Below are 22863 nucleotides of genomic sequence, written 5' to 3'. Positions count from 1 at the left end.
TTACTATGGTAACACAACAACTACAGTAAATAATCTGCTGTGTTGATTCTATAGTTACTATGGTAACACAACAACTACAGTAAATCTGCTGTGGCGATTCTATAGTTACTATGGTAACACAACAACTACAGTAAATCTGCAGTGGCGATTCTATAGTTGCTATGGTAACACAACAACTACAGTAAACAATCTGCTGTGTTGATTCTATAGTTACTATGGTAACACAACAACTACAGTAAATCTGCTGTGGCGATTCTATAGTTACTATGGTAACACAACAACTACAGTAAATCTGCAGTGGCGATTCTATAGTTGCTATGGTAACACAACAACTACAGTAAACAATCTGCTGTGGCGATTCTGTAGTTCCTATGGTAACACAACAACTATAGTAATTAATCTATACTGCGCGTATTTCGCCTAATGCTGGTTATTTTTAGAATGTAACTCCTGCGATTAACGAGGGACCACTGTACTGCCATATTCCTATTTAGATAGATAGTATTTTACTGAAATGTATGCTTCAAAATTAGGTTCAGCTCGATGCTATTTTATGTTTTTATTTAATGTACTACATTTTTACTTGATTCCACCACAGTACTGATTTGTAAATAGTCTACTCAATCAAAAGAGCAAACACAGCTACAACTATAGTTAATTATTTTAAAGTATATATCTATTGAAATACTGAGCAAAACTCCAACCCTCAAGAGCCCAAACTACCATCCAGGGACAGTGGCTGGGGCAGCCAGCTGGGGTCACAGACCCTGCAGCTGAAAGGCATGGGGCCCTCAAGAGCCCAAACTGCAACCCAGGGAGACTGGCTGGACAGTCACAGAACCGGCAGTTGGAGGGCAAGGGGCCCTCAAGAGCCCAAACTGCAACCCAGGGAGAGTGGCAGGCCCCTGGGTAACACAACTAGACTGGTCTAGAGTGTTCCAGAAACAGCATTTGTAAAATGTTTAAATGTTATGTACCAACATTTATACAACATTTAATGAACCTTACGGAATATTCTGAGAACTTTGCCTGTTATATCACGTGTAAAACAGGATCACAAAACTACACTGGTAACATTTGTTAATGAAGAGTATCTTGTGATTCACAAGTGTTTTCTGTTTGTTTACGGTTGGGAATTGCATTATGGGATGTTGATCTCTGCTCTGTCTACTTTTGATGTTGAAAATTCAACTCTACAGTTTAACAAAGTGACTTTTATTGACATTTTAATTGCTTGAAATAATATAATATATGGAGAAATGAGTCTGCAAAATAACAGAAATTGTGCTGGCAGTTTATTACCAGGTTTTCGCAGCATAATATACAACACCAACACAGATAATATAGCACTTTACACTATTAAAAATGTTCATTAAAGTCACACTTTTCAAGGTTAAACGTTGTTGGAAGAAAGATCAAGATCTCATAATGAAATTTAAATAAACGAGAAAATAAAAACATGTATCACATGATATGGAAAAGTGATCATTTATGGGTATTTTTTACAGTGCAGTCATCAGTGTCTTTTTAATTAAGATGTATCAATCATCTAAAGGCTTAATAAATACATCTGCATTAGTGTACGGCTTGTTATGATGGGTCAGAACTTGTTAAAGATGCAAATACTGAAATCTGAAGGTTAAAAATGTCAATATTGAGAAAATCACCTTTAAAGAATTGCACATGCCTACTGAAAAAAACAGCTTATACCAGCCTAGGGTGGTTGGCTGGCTTTAGCTGGTTGACCAGCCTGGTTTTAGAGGAGTTTTGGCCATTTCCAGGCTGATTTCCAGCCATTTCCAGCCTGGTCTTAGCTGGTCAGGCTGAAAAATGACCAGCTAAAACCAGCTTGACCAGCCTAGTCAGGCTGGGAGGCCAGCCAAAACCAGCTATGTCCAGCTTAAACCAGGCTGGTCAAGCTGGTTTTAGTTGGATTTAGCTGGTCATTTTCCAGTCTGACCAGCTAAGACCAGAATGGAAATGGCTGGAAACCAGCCTGGAAGTGGCCAAAACCCCTCTAAAAGCAGGCTCTAAAACCAAGTTTAAGAGTTCATTGGGACAACTTAATTTTTTATGTTCAATCCACATAAATTTGTTAAAAGTGTTAAGTTAACTTAATAAATTTGAGTTGGGACAGCATGAAGGAATTGTGTGGAACCCTGCATTTGTACTTAACAACACTATGAAGTTTACACTAGAGAATTACACTTGATTTATACTTATACCAATGATTTTAATGAAATAAAAATCCATACTTGAGCCATGTATTTTTGACTATTGACACAAACAGACCCATGTTTTCAGCTCCAAGCTGTCTCTCTCTCAAACGCACACAGCCTCCAGAAATATTTACATCCAAAAAGCGATCAGGTTTGCTGTGGCAGTTTATAATTGCTCGCTTTTTTAAAAAGCTCAATTGTTATTAATATAATCTCTCTCCCTTTGTCTGTCGGTGTGCGTCATCTGGAATGGCGTCACGTGGGAGTGAAAAAGCGACGCGCGCGCGCTCCATCCGTTACAAATGATTTGCGCCTCGAGAGGAGATACATCAAGAAAAAACGACCATATTTATCATTCACTGAAGTAATCACAGGGAAATATGAGGAATTTTCACTTTTCTTCGACGCGAACTGTTTGTTTGATGGGGGTGTTCAAACACCGGAGTCCAAAAAACGCGCTCTTTCTACCGCTTATTCCGGATTTATAGACGAGAAGAGACTCTCGACAGGAGGAGTGATTGATAATAAGAGCTACATACAAGACAACTTTTTGTTTTGTTTTGAGGTATTTCTTACCAGAGCACATTTTCGGTTTGGAGCCGTGAAGTTTGGAGATGGAGAGGATTCGCGCGCTCGGATGGAAGTTTTCTCTCCAAACAAACACACCGAGGGAAACTCGTCGACTGGATTATGAAACTGCAAAGAAACAGCGCTCAAATAAAAGTATAGTTGAAGATATTCTCCGCGGTGGTATGGAAATATGATGATGATGAGCGGGAGATCCGCTTGTGCGTAATGGACACATAACGATAACACCAGGAGGAGGATCTTAAGGTACAGGTGTGTATTACTTGTTAATGACAAACGTTATACGTCTCCGAATCGAACAATATCTAAAATCAACATCTAATCTAATTTATAAAACAAATAATATTTCAATTTAACCGTGTCCTATTGAAAAAAAACAGCATATGCTGGTATGTTTGATGCTGCTTTTGCTAGTCTCGACTATTGAAACCAGCAAAACCAGCATCAAAACATACCTTACCAGGATATGCTGTGTTTAATTTTTTATTTAACAGGGTGATGTGCTCTACATTAAAAACCCGAAACATTTCGTCATATTACGCACAGAATCCCCGTGCATTTCTTCCCCCTTGCCATCATTCTGACGCGTGTTGTTATTTGTTTGCACATGAGTGGTTCTATTATTGCGCATGTGCTTGTTAAAGGTTATAAGCTCTCCATGAGACCAAAACGAGCAATATTGGAGAGCATATGATCGATATGATTGTGCTGCAGAGGACTTTATTACTTCTGCCACCCCCACACACACATACACACACAGATCTGTGCTTATAAACAACAGATGATCGTGGGTAGTCATATATATTTATGCACGATTCTTCTCAATATAAAATTACTTAAATCTTAATGTACACAATTGTACTTTATATTATATTGTATTAACCTTTTCTCACTTCCTCGTTCACTTGGTGAGGTGTTTTCTGTGGATTTAGTTTAGTTGTCATTTAGACGCTGTTAGTTACTGAGGTTTAGTTGAGTTGTCGTCATTTAGAGACTGCTGAGGGTGTTTGAGGGTTTCATAAGACACACACTGAAAACAATGAAGCAACTTACAGCAAAATACACCGTGTACATGCTGGGTTTCACACAATTCCTTCATGTTGTCCAAACACAAATCGATAAAATAAATGTAATCATTTTTACAAATTTAAGTGTAAAAAATGTAATAATTGTGTTGTTTCAACTCATTTTAATAAGTAGTTTAAACTAGTGGTAAAAGTAAGTATATTTTTTGTTTATCTCAAAGTATAATTTAATTTTGGTTCAAACATGACAATATAATTTAATCTAAATCAAAAATATTTATTGTTATCAAGAAAAAAAATTACGGTGGCTCAGTGGTTAGCACTGTTGCCTCACAGCAAGAAGGTTGCTATTTCAAGCCCTGGCTGGGCCAGTTGGCATTTCTGTGTGGAGTTTGCATGTTCTCCCCGCGTTGGCGTGGGTTTCCTCTGGGTTTCCCCTATAACACATGCTCTATAGGGGAATTGGAGGAACTAAATTGGCCATAGTGTATGAGTGTGTGTGTGTGCATGTGAGTGTGTATGGGTGTTTCCCAGTACTGGGATGCAGCTGGAAGGGCATCCGCTGTGTAAAACATATGCTGGTGTAGTTGGCGGTTCATTCCGCTGTGGCGACCCCTGATAAATAAGAGACTAAGCCAAAGGAAAATGAATGAATGAATGACTAGACCATGAATTAAGTTAACTACTTTGGTTCAACATGAAATCTAAGTAAAGTTGTATTTTGGGCTAAAACTATAATAAATACAAATAACATGTATACACTTAATACATATAATAATAATAATACAAAAATATATTTTATTGTCAGTATTGTTAAAAAGTGGTGTAACGGATCACAAATCTCACAGTTTGGATCACACTACAGTTTTGGGTCACGGATCGGACCATTTTTCAGATCAGCAAAAAAATAGGAGACAAATGTCTTTGCTTTCAATTCATCCAAAAATATTACAGCAAAAACCACTGGTTTAACGTTTTTTAATCAGTTTTTTGACAAACAGAACTGAGAACCTGTCATTTTAATAAAAATCAAGAAAAAAACAGCTGAAAAAAGAAAAGTATTCAATATGAAAAATGATCTTTGCTACTGTTGCTGTTAATGCTAAATATAGAAATCTGACATCTTGTACAACAGATCATCTTTATTTTCAATTAATGATTCAACAATTCACACATAAAACTGCATGTTATATTATAGGTGGATCATTTCTGAAAACCTATTCAGTGACATAATTTTGATGGTTGTTTGTCGCCACCTACTGGTAACACAATGAAATTGCTACAACATTCACCAGCGTCAAGTTCCATTAAACACTGATTTTAATCTTTACCATAAACAATAGTGTTTACATCCGAACTATAAACTGTTCTCCCAGTTCTACTGTGTTATTTAATTGTTTGTAACTCACTGAAAAAGTGTAAAAACTGAATCTCTCTCAATGCAGATTTGAATGCAGTGTTTCGAAGGATTAATAAACATATGCAAATCATTATCTTTTATCATTCATGTTGCGCGGGTTTTAATTGAGATCACGATCTTTTAATGCTCAATCATGCAGCTTTACACTGAGTGCATTAATGCAGGATAAACAAACAGTGACAGAAAACACCTTTAATTGATAACCTAAGAAAGCATTCAGGTTCCACCACAACTTTTTCGGTCATCATTATATTTATTTACAAGGAAGCCACAATGCTTTCATACATGTGACTTAAATGATGCGGGAGTTGATCTCTCTGCAATTGTTATAAATGTTGAATTAACCTACAAGTTAAAAAAAGTTATTAAACCGCTTGGTCACGTGCATCTCGAACTCTGGGTGGTGATCCGTACGGATCATGGATCAATAGTAATGCAATAGTAATACACCCCTAGTAATGAGGTAAAGTATCTGCTGGTGCTTTCAGTAGGGCTATAAATGTGACACAAGATGATAATCAAAGTTACATTAGAAACACATACATTTTGAATAGCAGTATATTTTTTTTTATGTGGTCACATGACATAAAATCTGCTGGTTTAAAGTAAAATACTCCTTTGAGGAAAAAGTAAAGCTTTTAAATTTTTCCTAGGTGGTTCATTTTGTGCATTAAGGCAAAATGAATAAAACAGGTTAAAATCACAAAGCAATTTTATTCACTTAATCCAATATAAAAATGTACTAGGAATGAAAGACACAGTCGTTTCACTTTTTCAGTGTAGAAAGCTGATTGTGAAATTTCTCGCTGTCATGCCTAGAAGCAGCCCTGAGAAAAAATGTTTCAGTACTCCAAGGCCAAAGCAACACCACTCGGCTTTTGTAATGTTCAGTGTAGGCTTGTGCCGGTATTCGGTAATGCGATAAATCACGGTAATGAATATGCACGATATTGTTATCGCGGGCACTTCAAAATACCGTGAAAAATAATAGATCCGAATTTATATTCTTAGAACGCGCCTTAGCTTATTTTCCATCAACCGCTTGAAGAAACACTGCGTATATGCTGCGCAGAACTGATGCGCACTCTGATGTAAACAATCCCCGCATGTAGAAGCACTGTGTGCATGCAGTGCGCGCCGCCGCTGCCACCGCTCTCTAATCCTCACACGAAGAAGAGGCATGGCGGAAGGAGGAACGCTGCCGACAATTTATCCCCCTTCAAAAAAAAAGTCAGAGGTTTGGAAATATTTTGGGTTCCAAAAAAATGCAGAGGGATTGCTGATCGAAGACGGTTTCCCTTTGCACATTCACTTTGATATAATTGCTCAAGTTTACTTTTATAGTGTGTATTGTTTTATTTATATTTATTTGTATTTAAATGTTTGAAGTACTTTTAGTTAATTCAAAAGTTATTAAAGTTACCAAGTTGACGAAACTGAAGTTTTTTGTGTTTTTTTACCTGTTTCTCTAGTAAAATTACAATGTCGTGATAATACCGTATACCGTTATAAAAGCTCAATCAATTAATCGCAGCATGAAAATGTGATACCAGCACATGCCTAGTTCAGTGTAAATTTGCTTTGCAGCTCAGTCATTTTGCACAACACTGGTGCTCTAAATTTCATCTTTTTCTTGTGGCATGCAACTTGCAAGGTTTTATTTAGGCAGAAACCTGCTACAAACTGGTGAAATGTTATAACTTTCGGCCCACTGAATTGTTTTCCATTTAGAACAGAACAGAACACAATAGAATAGAATGCTTCATTGTGAAATATAACGTAAACATACAATGACATTACAGAGATCCTTCCTAATGTAAAAAGAAAAGCAAAACTAAAAAGAATTGTATAATATGAAGAAATGTGCAATTAAAATATTTAATCCAAGACAGAGAATTAATAAATTAAACAGAAAACGATGCTTATACAGTTGCAGCAAATTATCAACCCTCCTCTGAAAATTTGTTCAAATATATATATATTTTTAAATGAACATTTTATATAACTGATGTTAACAAAAGCAAAGCAATACTTCAATAGTATATATATATATATATATATATATATATATATATATATATATATATATATATATATATATATATATATATATATATATATATATATATATATATATATATAGGGGTGGGCGGTACACCGGTGTCATAGTCATCACCGGTGTGACATTGCACCACGACATGGATTTTCTAATACTGTCAATACCGTAATAAATCAATTATGCGCCTTGAACGGCTGCATTTACATCAATAATAGCTAATTCTAAATAATAAGGCATTCAATTTCCTTCAAACGTTCAGTTGTGGTCTGAATACATGTCCTTATTCTACAGGGCTCGAAATTGCAACCATTTTGGTCGCATGAGCACCCGAAATGTAATCTATGCGCCCTCATAATATATTTGGGAGCATTTGTGTGTCTGAATATAATGGTTGTAGTGCAATCTGATTTGATTTTCTCTATAAACTTGCTGAATCGCTCTACCCTGCTGCTGTATTGGTTCATATTAGCTGTCAGTCACTCAACGCTTCCCGCTGTCAGATAACAGGGAGCTTTTGTTACTGCAGGAAATGCAAACGGCTGAAGAGTGAAAAGTGCACAGGTTTGCAAACCTCACCTAAAGTTATAATAATAATAATGGCGCAGATGACAGCGATCATGACATGAGGTAAATGTTGATCCGCCAGCTGAGATCAATCGAGTGTTTTCGGAGAAGGTGCCCGAATCTCAATGCGTTGCATTCACCGCGTGTTCAGCGCAAATGTCCGCTAAATATAAAATCTAACACTGTACACATCATCGCCAAAGAAACTCACCTTTACTAAGTTTACACTGAAACTGCGGCTCATAACAAAGAGCGGAATTGCGCCGGTGGTCATCATGAGAATCCTGCTCTGTCTGCTCATAAATTGGTGCGGCTGACTCACCTGCTTTATTCCACCAACACAGAGAAATGAAGATCAGCTCATAACGAGACTGAGCATTTACAATGACCCAAACCCAAACTTTTAAAGAGTGATAGAAGTGAGACTTTCTTTTGTCCGTTCTTCCTTGAGATGTAGATTATTTTGCTATTGAAAGTAATACCATGATATTATACCGTCACCGTTCAAAAGATGAAAAATACCGTGATATTAATTTTAGGTCACCCCTAATATATATATATATATATATATATATATATATATATATATATATATATATATATATATATATATATATATATATATATATGTATATATATGCCTTAGTGTCCCACCAGTGATGATATACAGTCATATCGCACTGCTACTTGTGTGATATTGCGTTTATAGATTGTGGGCGGGGCTTTTCCCATCTGATGACACGTTTTTATCAAGTTTGATTATAAAAAAATACGATTAATACATTTTAAGCACATGAAGCTGGCTCTATTCACACACTGCTGCCACACAACTGTGTTTAAACCCCTAATAAAAGTCATTTTTGCATAATAATGGATGGTCTATATTTCCAGACTATAGCAGACAGCAGATGACTGCTGGCTATGATCTCATAATGCGCGCTTTTGTTCTGGCGTTTGTTTACATAATCACCACCTCGTCTATCCTGAAGCTTCCTGAAATGTTTTATTTTCACAGCTTCGTCAGCTTTTAGTTGAACAGCATCTTTGTGTATGTACAGTGTTGCATTGCCCGCCTTCTGGCATACATCAGCAGCTATTGTTGACTTCGCATGATTTGTCCTTGAATTATAAATACAGCACTGCACTAAGCACAGCTAAATACAGGGTCCTAGTGTTGATTTGTGTTTAATTCAGATGGTCAAATTCTGACTTTTGTGTAAACATACTCTCCGGTTCATTATTTACTCAACAAATGACAGTGGAGGTGGTACGGTGGCTCAGTGGTTAACATAGCAAGAAGATCACTAGTTCGAGCCCCAGCTGGGCCAGTTGGCATTTCTGTGTGGAGTTGGCGTGGGTTTCCTCCGGGTGCTCCGGTTTCCCCCACAGTCCAAACACATGAGCTATAGGTGAATTGGATGAGCTAAATTGGCCGTAGTGTATGAGCGTGTTGTGAATGAGTGTGTATGGGTGTTTCCCAGTACTGGGTTGCAGCTGAAAGGGCATCAGCTGTGTAAAACATATACTGGAATAGTTGGTGTAGTAATAGTAGCTCAATAGGGTTATGTCAAATTAGAAATGACGATCTCTTTTAAAGGCATTCGCCCCAACCCTCGCCATCATTCCCACTCTCTTGTCAGATGGGATGTTAGGCCAAATCAAATGTTACAGTGGGCCAACTTTGGACATCTACTTTGGACATCTCTGCCATAGACTCTTCTGTCTGGCTGGGCTTGACGGATTCACGTTCAACCTCTGTGATCTCATTAGTCCCGCTGTGTTTACACTCAGCCTTAATTTTAGGCATCACTTCCTCTGACTGATTGGTCAATAAAGCTTTCCTCTTATGCCTGTAAGCAGTTTTAGCTGTTTCATCCGAGAGATATGTGGCCAAACAAAGAATATAATTACCTTTTTCAGCTTGAATACAAATATAAATATTTAACAGCATGGGCTGGAAAAATAAACAATCTACAGGCGCAGGTGGCGAGTACCACTCTGAGCATGAAAGCCAATCTATTTGTGCTACAGATGTTAATGGTTTAATAAAGAAAGGTACATCGAAAGCAACCTAAGGTGAATCAGATATTTAGCAAGGGTTTTTTTTTTCTGTTGCACGCTCCGGTGAGACTCAAAACACATTCCTGTCACCTGCTGCATCTTGTTAGATGTCTATATTTATGGTGTTATATCTCAGACAGGTACAGTGCTAAATAAATAGGCTGTAAAGCAGATTCTTTTTAAATTTTACATGTTGTAAAATTAATAAAAAGAGTGTTCATTCAATTTTTTCAGCTTTCTTTCACTTTCAGTTTTCACGGGTGAAAATTGGAAAAATATGACTAGCATATGACAGCAGAGCAGGACAGAACCATCCAGGAGCATGACAGAAAAACACTGTCAAAGTCTATCTGTGGCATTAGTGTGTGGGAGCATGACATTGTGGCCACAAGTGGGACAAAATATGATTTCATTTTTATCTTCTTTTGTTTTGCAGGAAACTGGAATCAATCTTATGGTTGCCAACAAACGTTGTCACTTGATGTTATTGAATAAAACTGAACTGGTGTGACGGCATGAATTGAATCAGACTTGATGTCTCTGATTATGTTTTATATTCACTTCAAAATGCTTAACCTAAGTGAAGTTTAGTTATACGAGAGGATCACGTGCTTATGATTGCTAGCGGCTGGATCCGCATTATCCAATTCTCAATGCACCAATCAGACGACTCCTAAGCTACTACAAATACCCTGGGTTACGTACCACCGCTATCTTCGTTTTGAAGAATCCCCCCATCCACCCCTACTCCTCCTTCTTCCTAGATGGGTGACACGGTGGCCCAGTGCTTAGCACTGTTGCCTCACAGCAAGAATGTCTCTGGTTCTAGGCTTTACCAAACCAGCAGACATTTCTGTGCGGAGTTTGCATTTTCTCCCCGTGCTCACGTGGGTTTCCCCCGGGTTCCCCAGTTCCCTCCACCGTCCAAAAAACATGCAACATAAGTTAATTGACTAGTCCAAACTGGCACTATAGACATGCTCCTAGTAAATGGTTATCTCTCAAGAGCAATCACTGGCTGTTCATTGGTTATTACAGCAGGGGAGTTCTCAAGATCTACCTGAGCTCAAACTTTCCTCTCGCCTTGCAACGGGAGGGAGCCCCGGGCTCGAGGATCTTATGAGCTCAGGGCTCTCTCCCGGGACAGCATGCCAAACAAGCTTATAATTAATCATCAGCTAAGTGTGAACTCTTAAAATATAATTAAAATTGAATACCCCTAATGAAAGTTAGTTCCTCGTCAGATCGGGAACTTCGACGTGTGTCTAGGAGAGACGAATGGGAGACGCTAGATGACCAGTCATTCTGAAGAGTAAGAAAATGGGGCAGTGTATGCCTGAGTTGGCAGAGCTGGTGACGAGGTGATGAGTTATTAGTAAAGTATATTGATCTTATTCTTCAAAGCAGAAGTGCACAGTGTTTTTGCGATTGTTTTAGAACTTTCAATTCAACTGCCTATGGGAGAAATGACTAGGAATAATAAACGGCAGAAAACGGTCAAACTACTCGCTCTACAAACAAGTGTGTTCATGACTATACAGGCAAAGCAGAATAATATAATAAGAAAATATCAGTTCGCAACATCAAGCAGCAGAACGAGCTGTTTTACATCAATGGAAGTGAATGAGAACGGAAGTCTCAAGCCAAAGAGATTCAAATGGCTGTGCCCACTTGTACGTGAAGAATCAGGTCAATAACCAGCCCTAGCAGCAGAGTACTAGAGTTTAAGCATGCAAAACTGTACAGTGCTACGAAAAGGGTGGGATTAAACAAGATGATTAGACATTTTAAAAGTGAGTGATTGGTTTATATTTTACATTTCTGTCCAGAGGTCATGTTTTTATCTTCGATTGGTCTCACACAGTCATGTGATGCAATTTCGGAGGTCAGAGTTCACCAAGCTTGGTATAGCAACAAACTGCAAAACTTGTTGCTCGAGCTTGCGTTTCCAGTCTGTTGCAATCGCCTGTGTCTGAATGGAAGTCTATGGGGCGAAAAGTGCAGTGTGATCGCAGCTTTAGACTTTTTGCTTCATCTGCGGCTTCAAGACCTGCTCCACCTCTGCAGCCCTTTCCACTGGCTAAGCAGCAGCACCGAGACCTCCGCAGGCAGCTGAAGCCGTTAAGTGTGTTGAATAGACTGCAAAGCAACCCTGAGATGGGCCACCTGGAAAACAACAGCAACAACATTATCCAGCTGCTGGCCGTATGGCCAGAGGCTCCCAAATTTAAAAAAAAGAGCAGATTTCCTTCTCTCCGGGTGTGCAAGTCCGAGCATTGCCAGTCTGGGATGCACCGCCTTATAATCTCCCCGAAGGAGGGAATGAAGACGTGTGCCTCTCCAGCTGATAGATGAATATTCAGCTTCTTCAGCGGCTAAAAGTCTAAGCACTCTCTTGCTAAAGCTGGTTATATACTCCACCAATGACTAATCACCAGCACCTGCGGAGCTGTCTGCCAACTCATAGGCATTCATTGGCCTGTTTTCCTACTCTTCAGAGTGATTGGTCATCTAGCGTACTCCCATTAGTGTCTCTCCTACACTCACATCTCGGTTCCCTCCTTTGGGGAACGTGGTTTACCAGGACGTTTTATATTTTGGCCTTTTTTGGAGGACAGTATAGGCGGTTTTCCATTGCATGAAAATTATTTGCTACTTTTGGGGCTTTTCCACTGGATGGACCTAAATGTTTTTAGTCGCGACTTGAGTGAGGTTCCAAGCGAGCCGATCCTATTACCAAACATGACATATTCAAACATGCTGATCACCGCTTAGTCTGAGAGATTTGTTACTACCAGTGTCATTAAATTAGATAAAAGACACCAAGACATATAAAGAGTCAGCAGCAGGGCTTTGAGAAGGTGTCTGGTGCATACAGAGAGGAGAGAGTGTGTCCTTTGTGTGGTTTGACAAGCCGACCCACCTGTGTGAAGTTATTAAGTTAATAATATTTATGAAATAAATGAGTCTTCAGAAGTTTCTTGGAAAAAGGATTCAAGGAAAAGGTGGAATAGTTTTTTGACCTGACTTTCTGAGTATCTGCTCTCTGCCTCACAAGTCCCATAAGAGCACATTTTGACCATAATTCATGTTAATGACAACATATGACAACACGGCAGATAATATCAGCATTATGATTGGCTGGATCACTTGTCAATCAAACAGCTACAACGTGTCAGTTAAATTGAGATGAGCTATTTTACTGAACAGACATTTCACACATTCCCTGCTACTGGCCCAGCAGGGACTTGAACCAGCGACATTCTTGCTGTGAAGCGACCGTGCTAACCACTGAGCCACCATGCTGCCCTAATTTCACTAATAAAGGTCTTTAAAAAAGTCTTAAATTTAACTTGGTAAAACCTTCAGAAACCCTGGTTATGAGCGGGAGAAAGAGTTAATATGTCCTAGATTTGATGGAATCGTCTGTGTTCTGTTTCTGTTGTGTCTGCATACTTGACTGGCCTTGGCTGCCAAAATCATGTCTTGTACATAAACAGTCATTCTTGGCTAACGATTCAGGGTTTTATATATAGAATCAAACTTTCATAGGATCATTGAATCATTCATTTCAAACTAGACAGTTTCACATAGAAATCTGATATGCGGCCGTATATGCAAATTACATTTATGACACACAAGGTTATATTTGGATTGCACATATATAAAATGTCATATATGTATTATATTTTGAAATATAACAAAAATGGCAGTTACTTATATATTTGTTCAACCATTCGAATTACAAATATACAGTGCTCAGCATAAATGAGTACACCCCATTTTGAAAATATTTTTATCCATTTCTCAGTGAAAATTGGTCATATATTTTGATGCTTTTGAACTAAACAAATTTATGAAATGGATATATTTATTAACATAATATTTCAGTCACCGAACATCCTTAGAAAAGGAAAGAAGATGCATTTACATTCATGCAAAATAGCAAAAACAAAAAAAGACAAACTACTAAATTTCATATATTTTTTGTTTGTTTTGATTTTTGCTCTTTTTTACATTTTATATTTAATATTTTTTTATTTTGTCACAATTTAGTAATTCCTATGTCTTGACTCTCAAGTGTTTATGTTATGTCATGTGATTGCAACTGTAACAGAATATCACACCAACAAAGGCAAAGTTGCTGTGTTTGTATTTTGTTGTGTTTTGCCATGGACCCCATTCCCGCCCTGAATTTCTTCTCCTTCTGCTGGAGCAGGGTGAACCGAGACTCAAGGATCATATAAAACTGTTCCTGATTATAGCAAACAACACCACCAGCTATCTGGACGTCATGCTCTGCAGGTTCTACAAGCACCTTCTCCTGAAGATGGTCCTTGAGGCTACTTCGCCGCATGTGTTGCGTGGACACTGGCGAGGCATGGATCTACATTCATTGTCTGTGCGGAGGAAGACCTCATCAGTGTCACTCCCGACCCAGAGACCAACCGGCAGGAAGTGCTTGTCTGAACCCATAGTAGACGTAGAGCCATCTGTATGAGCCATCGCCATCGAGAGCGACAGAGCCAAACATCACCAACGAAGTCTGACCAGGTGCATAAACCAGCTACAGTGCCTATTGTGGGAGTCCTGGTGGACATTGAGGTAGCAAGAAAGAACCCTGCCTACCAGAGATCCTGCTAATTGATTTCTGGAGTGACATCAACCTATCCCTGGTGTTCCCAGACAGCATAGACTTTTTCCAAGATTCTCTTAGCTCCGCAATCCTCAGTCTGCATAAACTCAAAGGTCAAAAGTGGCATCTCACCCAACCCTCCCTCTTCACCTCCACAAATTTCTGTTCTTGCTGCCAGTCAGCCAGCTCCAACCTCGAGCTCACCCTCAGGCTCCATGTGGGTAGGTCTTACTGAGGGTCTGCCTGCCTGCATCGCTATTTGGTTGGATCCGCCCCTTTGTCCTCACCTCCATCCTCCAAACTGCGGACTCCATCTCAGTCCTCCGATCCTAAGGCTCCACATTGGTTCAATCCTCCCACATCTCCACCATGGACCATCATCTCACCAGCTCCGCCAGGCTCCCTTGTCCATCCGGCTTTATCTATAGTGGCATCTCCTTTGGTTGGCTCCCTGAAGTCATCGGCCACTCCTTCTCCATGGCTTCTCCATCCCTTGACCCCACCCTGGGCCGCCCTCCGGGCTACGTCCTTGGTCATAGCTCTCTTCCTGGTTCCTCCCTCCGTCTACTTCACCCTGGACACCTCCTTCATTCTTCAGCTTCCCCCATGGCTCATCCCTCCAGTGACTCCCCTTTACCCTCCCTTTTGTATATGTTTTTTGTAGGTGCGAGGATGCCTTCCTGCAGGGGGGGTGTTAACTGTTTGTTAGCAGATAAATCATGTTTTGTATTTATACCCGAGTGTGGTTAGTTCATTGTTTGGGATTATAATTGTCACTATTCTTCTTCCTGCCTGTTTTCATTTTCCTGTTTCGTAAAGTACCGTATTTTCCGCACTATAAAGCGCACCGGATTATAAGACGCAGTCTCAATTACGGGGTCTATTTCTGTACTTAACCCATACATAAGGCGCACCGTATTATAAGGCGCACGCTAAAATACACTGTCTGCAAAAAAAAGGTAATGGAAGCAAAACAGTTAACATAGTTTAGTTGAACTTTATTGTACTATTTAACAATACACTCACATTATTTTTTTAATCAGTCTTCTCCCACAAATCCATCAAAGTCCTCATCTTCTGTGTCTGAATTGAACAGCTGGGCAGTTTCGTCATCAAACACGCCGGGTTCTCTCTCATCATTGTCTGAGTCAGTCTCATTGCCGGGTGGCTGTTCAGCAATGATGCCGGCTTTTGCGAAAGCTCGGACAACAGTTAAAGCAGACACCTTAGCCCAGGCATCCACAATCCATTCACATATGGTGGCGTAACTCGCCCGGCGCTGCCTACCAGTCTTAGTAAAAGTGTGTTCGCCGTCTGTCATCCATTGCTCCCACGCATAATTTGGAATTGTTTAGCAGCTGCTCTATTCCCATTTACAGCCGCGTAACTGATAGCTTGTAGTTTGAATTGTGCCTCTTAAGCATGTCTCTTCATTGGTGCCATTTTCGGGGATCATTAGACAAACATATGTAGTTTTGATTGGTTTATTGCTGCTGTGTACGGAGTGTACGTTTTACGTCTCTGTGTCGGCGGGAAATGCCAATCAAGTGGAGCGCTTTCCGAAATCACACAACATTTTTACAGATTTTTGAACTCTGTGCACACATAAAGCGCACCGGATTATTAGGCGCACGGCTGTTTTATAACAAAATTTAAGGCTTTTAGGTGCGCCTTATAGTGCGGAAAATACGGTAAGTGTTTTGCAAATTAAATATATGCGTTTTAATAACCTTTGTTTCATGAGTAATACTGAGAAAGTGCAACTGTGACATTAATTTGGGTGTACTCATTTTTGGACCGTTATTGTAAATTATTTTCTTAGATTAGCTTTAGATTTGGCTTCAATACTGACTAATCTAATTTATATGCATGAATACAATATTGTAAAGCATCTTATAGAAAATATTCATTTAAATGAGAGATTGAGAATGAGGATGACGGTAGAGAAATAAAGACAAGAGATCTGCTTTAAACCGCTACGTCACTATAATTTGCGTTAATCTGTATTATTGATTAATTATTCTTTTTCTCTTTTGTGCTTCATAATTATGCTGCTGCCCTGACTTCTGTTGTACTTGTCAACGCAAAGCAAGACAAGTGCAACAACAAAATGCTGTGGTCTAAAATTAATTAAAAGATTATAAACCACAACAGCACTTAAACCAGCTGTCAAACACCCACAGCTTGGCCGAGATAGAGATGAAAAATAAGACAGATGCCTCCAGTGTACTTAAACATGTATGTGACTTGTGGATTAATAACAATTCTTTAATTCATTCATTCATTTTCTTTTCGGCTTAGTCCCTTTATTAATCAGGGGTCGCCACAGCAGAATAAACCGCCAACTTATCCAGCATATGTTTTATGCAGCGGATGTACTTTCAGCTGCAACCCATCACTGGAAAATATCCATACACACTCATTCACACACATACACTACGGACGATTTAGATTACCCAATTCACCTATACCACATGTCTTTGGACTTGTGGGGAAACCGAAGCACCCGGAGGAAACCCACGCCCCACCCGGAGGAAACACATGGGGAGAAGATGCAAACCCCACACAGAAATACCAACTGGCCCAGCTGAGGCGTGAACCAGCAACCTTCTTGCTGTGAGGCGATCGTGCTACACACTGCGCCACGTGACACCCTTTTTATTTTTTAAATATGTAGCTTTTATATTATACATATTTTATTTATTATTATTTTATATTATTATTATATAAATATTATTGTCTGTGCCAATTAAATTGCATGCATGGGAGCATTTTGGCTTCCCTGATAAATATATTAATGACATAAGTTGGTTTAAAAAAGTTGGTGGCCCCTAAATGCATGTCTTTCTCAGGTTAATGAAGGTTTTCTGTCATTACTGCTTGTTTAGCCTGCATTAATGCATTCAGTGTATAACTGCACAGTTATTCAGAAGAAGATCAGGATCTCAATTTCAAACTCCCACGCAATCTTAAGTATAAATAATCATGATTTGCATATGTTTATTAATCCTTTAATGTGCATCTGTGTTTGGCCAGGAAAGAGATTCAGACGAAGTATTATAATTTCTGAGTTACAATCAAATAGCACAGAAGTTCTGGGATCACACAGTTTATAGTTCAGATATAAACACTGATGTTTATGGTAAAGATTAAAATCACAGTGTAAAAGCAGCTCGACACTTCAAATGAAGATTGTAACAATAGCAATGTTGAGCCAATAGGTGGCAACACTGAATACAGTGTCACTGAATTGTTCTTCAAAAAATATTCATCTTGTAATCAAACATGAAGTCTTTTTATGAGTGAGTTTTGAATAATTAATTGAAAATGAGATTTAAAAATAAATATGATGTGTAGTTGTTGTACAAGATTATAAATTTACATTTATACATTTATCAATGTAGCGACAGCAACAAAGGTTATTTTTCACTTTCACTTTATTTTAAAAGTTGATTTATTTTGCTTGTTATTTCTTGGTTTTATTTTTACTAAAATGCAGGTTCTTGAAGATATTTATGTATGTTATATGTGAAGCTCGTGCGAAGTGCTTTGAATTTTTTTTTGTTATGTTTGACATGATCTCAACTAAAACATGAAAAGAGGGCGGGGCATAGAGTAGCTCCTAAAAACAGCCAAAGAGTGTGGTTGAGCTCATGTGCATCAATTGAACAGCCAATGAGAAGTAGGGGGCAGGGCATATTAGATACTAGGGAGCATTTGATTGGTTAGAAGATTTGATGAGAAACTGAAATATGAGGATATTTACGTCAAAAAAATCATTGATCCATTTAGGCGGAAGTGACAAACTGCAAGCTTTGAATGTTTATTTCTTAAAGTTTTGTCACTGTTTTGTAGCACACTAGCATGTAGATGTCCTAAAGACTAACCAAAGTCCCTTTAAGGCAAGTCATTTCACTCGGCAGCTATCTTTGAAACGCCTCTCTGGCATTTTGTTTGAATGCGGAAGCGTCAAATTCTCCAAAATTGCTTACAAAGCTTACAATTGAATTTCATATTAGGAATCACCAATAAAACTGAACAACAACCGTCCCTTTAGTTTAATTTCTAAACGTCCAAATCAGACCAAATCTGCAGAAACTCACATCTCACAGCCCCTCCCCCAGAGTATCGTCTGCCTAAAGCGATTGATGATTGGCTTCTGTACTAGAAGGCAGGCTTTATTCGCCATATAGCGATCGATGATTGGCTCCTGTACTTGTAGGCGGGGCTTTATTCACCATATTGACTGTTACACTTTTCCCCATTCAAAAAGACATGAGTGACGTGTCTTGTGTATTCTAGAGTCTTTGGACTAACATACTGATACTAACACTTAATAAAACTTATTTTGATTTCACAGGATCCTTGCTGCATTTACCTATTTGCTGATTCAAAAAAATGGTTGGATCTGTGACTCAAAAACTTTAATGTGATTCAGTGCTTAATTTGTAAGTTGCGAGGTCCCGGAACAGATCGTGGTAACGGATCTGGCATGTTACCAGAGGAGGGAGAGGTGACAGAACATTTGTGCATTTACACGAACAAAATTAAAGAGCGGTGTGTGGGGGGAGGTGTCACGGACGAAAGTGAAGAGGGTTGGGGAGTCGCGGAAGAAAGCAAAGAGCGGGTTATCATATTATCAGAATCTTATATCAGGCCTTGCCTAGATCCATTGCAGCACTAACATAACCCCTTGTTTCTTCCTCTGTTTGCAGGCTTGTATTGCCGTAGCAATGATTGCCACAGGAGGGGTGATCACAGGCCTCGCAGCATTGAAAAGGCAAGACTCCACACGCTCTCAGTATCATCTGTCAGCCCAGAACCCCGGCCCGGCACCTGAGAAGAAAACCACCAAGCGGAAGCCTCGAGCGGACGTGGTGGTGGTGAGAGGGAAGATCCGGCTGTACTCCGCCTCAGGGTTCTTCCTGGTTTTAGGAGTGCTGATCCTCATGGCAGGAATCGCAATGGCAGTTCTGGGATACTGGCCTCACAAGGACCAGCAGAAGGCCCCGCAAACCAAGATGTCCGCAAACAACACGCAGACCATCAGCCGAGAGCAAGCCGGCTCCATCGCACAGTTCCTGGAGCAGCACATGCATTCAGAGAAGATGAAGATGTTGGGTCCTTTCACAATGGGAATCGGGATTTTTATCTTCATCTGTGCTAATGCAATCCTTCACGAGAACCGGGATCGAGAGACAAAGGTCATACACATGAGAGACATGTACTCGACCGTTATAGACATACACAGCTTGCGGATTAAGGAGCAGAAGTGTACTAACGGAGCATATATGGGACCCTACGGGGGGGACACTGAGATCCGTACCTTTGGACTGGACAGCCAGTTTGCCTCTCGGCTCGCAGCAAACACACTGATGTCCTTCTCGGGTTTGGATGGAGATGTGCGGTTCTCCCACAGGACTAGTTCTGCAGATGATGATGAAGGTTTAATGAGCGAGGCTAGAGGCGGATTTTGTTTGCTGTCGCCCACCTATAAGGACCGTTCTGAATGTATATTTGGGTTCCAGGATGATGGTCGGTGGGAAGACAGACGCGGAGCTCTTAAAAAATGCCAAACACGTTCCATTGTTTCCTCCTCCATCAGTGCGTTCACACTGCCTGTCATTAAACTCAACAATTGTGTCATCGATGAACCAGACATCGATAGCATAACTGAAGATTTAGAGCAGAGCAGGGTGCACTCCAGACCTCCATCAATGGAGTCGCTGACGGTCCCGGTTCCAGACATTGCCAAAGCCTTCAAACCCCCAGGCGTCCAACTTCTGCGGAGCAACTCAGCCACTGAATCCGCCAGCTCCACATCTTCCCGCTCATCCCTCTCTCCGGGATCCACCAGCGGAAGATTCCTGTCTCCGGGAGCTGCGCGTAAAGACTTCGGCTCCAATAACTCCATCCACATGCTGTCCGCCCACTCCAAATCCCTGGATCTGGAAAGAGGACCCACCAAGCTGACCGTCCAGCCTGAGCAACGGAAACACCCCAGCTGGCCTAGATTGGACCGCAGCAATAGTAAAGGATACACCAGACTGGAGAACAAAGAGGACCCTATGGACAGATTAATAGTGCCCCCGGTGGACGTGAAGAAGGACTACACTAAAAAGGAAAAACTTCTTATGATCTCGAGGTCGCACAATAACTTGAGCTTCGAGCATGACGAGTTCATGAGCAGCGGCCTGAAGAGAGGCACCTCGGAGACCAGGTTTTAAAACTGAGCCAAATGTAAATCCCCCACAATCCAACGGCAATACAGGAGACTTGGAGGGGTGTTCACAAGACTGGCCTGAAAGCTTCATAAACATAGTTATTAAAGGTGTAGTAGGTGATCTGCCAGAATGCTATGGTTAACATAGCTTAAAAATTGACATAACTCTCCAAAGCCATGCCTTTATTTATTTATTTTCGGGGGTTTCACCTTTAATTGACAGGACAGTAGAGAGTATTGACAGAAAAGTGTGGGGAGCAGAGATAGGGGAAGGACCACAAGGCAGGAATTGAACCCAGGTCGCCGTGAGCTCCGGAATGCATATGTCGACACATTAACCACTACACCACTGGCGCCAACCATGCCTTTATAAGTCATGAACACGCACTGAATAAATGACGATCTGATGACGGTAGACAACACTAGGTCGTGTCATTCACTAGTTAGAAAACTCAATGGAGACACACACTTTGTCCAGCGTAGTTGTTAACAGGTCAGCGGGTGCAGGAGTTATATTTCCCCATAACTGGCATTGGGGTAAAGTTGGTTTTATATCCGCACATTCAGATTTTCTCCTTAATAATATAATTTCTGTAAAGTATTGTTTGCCATTTCTAAATAGTGAAATCATATCAGCCAGTGACTATAAAATACAACATTGTTCACAGTCAATGAAATAGAACAAATTAGAATGAATAAAAATGAACGAATGTGCGAATATAAATCAAACTGCACCTCAGTACCTGTCGTGATTGATTTATCGGCCCGAAAATATTTAAATTGGATGAACATTTTTTCGTTTTATGCCTCATCCAGAATATAAAAATACATATAAACACATTTAGATTATTTACTTTAATCATTACTACTGGAATGTGAAGAAACTTTCAACCAGCACAACCAAACATGCTTCTGAAGACAATCGCCTACTGCTCCTTTAAGTGTCATTCACTCAGATGTTATTTTAAATGCAAAGATGAGATTGTTTGAGATAACTTGACATTATCTAGAGTGCATAACCTGTCATAAATCTGTCATAAACATGATTGTCATGAGGCCATTATAATTGTGTCATTACTTTTATAACAGCGTCATTAATATATTTCTTGACTACAGGGGTACAAATAAATTTTAGACATTAAAATGTCATTAAATATTAATGATGGGTTTATAAAATAGTTTGACAGAATATTGCCATTTTATTGACAGATTCTAAAGACAAATTAATTTTAAATATTTATAGCACAATTATAATGACCTCACGACAATCATGTTTATGACAGATTTATGACAAGTTGCGTTGTCTTGGTATCGTCAAATTGTAATGACAAAAACATTTCATCATCTTTAATGTTAAAAACAAAGTCATCTGTCATTTAAAATGACAAAACTGACCCTTAATGACAGTTGTCATAAGCATACATAAGTCTCATTCATGATCATGAGGTGATTATAAAGGTTTCATGACTTATGAACACCCCTTCAAGTAAAGTGTTACCCACAGTTCTTGGTTCAAACAGTTGTGTTGCTTATTTCTTTTCTGTCGATGAGATTCAGAATGTTATTTCACTATGATTTTAAAACACTCAAAATACGTCGTCATCACCATAACAAAATGAATTGTTGGTGTAACTTAATTTAATGGCACATTTCTCCTCATTCAAATCAGTTTTTTAAACATATTGTAGACAAATAGGACCCAATAGTAAAATTCATTTTGAGCCAATGATGTCAAATCACTTTCTTTTTGATAAATTAAATAGTTTACACACAGTTTACTCCTGTGGAGCCAATTAGTCGCAATCACTACTTTAAGAAAAACACCATTTTCTGTTATTTACTACGATTCAAACTTAACAACTTTAAAGGGGACCTATTATGCCTCTTTTTACAAGATGTAAAATAAGTCTCTGAGCATCAGATTCGAAACAGGACTAACGTTATCTGTGTGAAAAAGTGTAAATGTAAATGAATGCATCAGTCTATGGAGACTCCTGTCGCTGTTCATTTGTGCCTCATCTAAAACTCCACGTTTATTATCCTCTTAGTCTATGCTGACATTACCGTC

At 39.4% G+C, this 22863-nt stretch overlaps 1 protein-coding gene across 2 annotated transcripts; it reads left to right on the top strand.

Moving 5' to 3' along the window:
• The first annotated feature begins 2542 nt into the window (after window positions 1-2542).
• On the top strand, window positions 2543-21906 carry tmem200a (transmembrane protein 200A). Of its 2 annotated transcripts, none has more exons than XM_056480697.1 (2): window positions 2543-3053; window positions 19288-21906. In XM_056480697.1, exon 2 carries the CDS (start codon window positions 19306-19308, stop codon window positions 20797-20799), a length of 1494 nt encoding a protein of 497 aa, XP_056336672.1. In that variant the 5' UTR covers window positions 2543-3053; window positions 19288-19305; the 3' UTR covers window positions 20800-21906. The 2 variants fall into 2 exon arrangements, with proteins under 2 accessions (XP_056336672.1, XP_056336671.1); XM_056480696.1 differs by having other exon boundaries at window positions 2543-3059.
• Window positions 21907-22863: the final 957 nt, after the last annotated feature.

The sequence above is a fragment of the Danio aesculapii genome, chromosome 20 (genome assembly GCF_903798145.1).
Source record: "Danio aesculapii chromosome 20, fDanAes4.1, whole genome shotgun sequence".
Lineage (NCBI taxonomy): Eukaryota > Metazoa > Chordata > Actinopteri > Cypriniformes > Danionidae > Danio > Danio aesculapii.
This window is presented reverse-complemented; position numbering and strand designations above follow the sequence as displayed.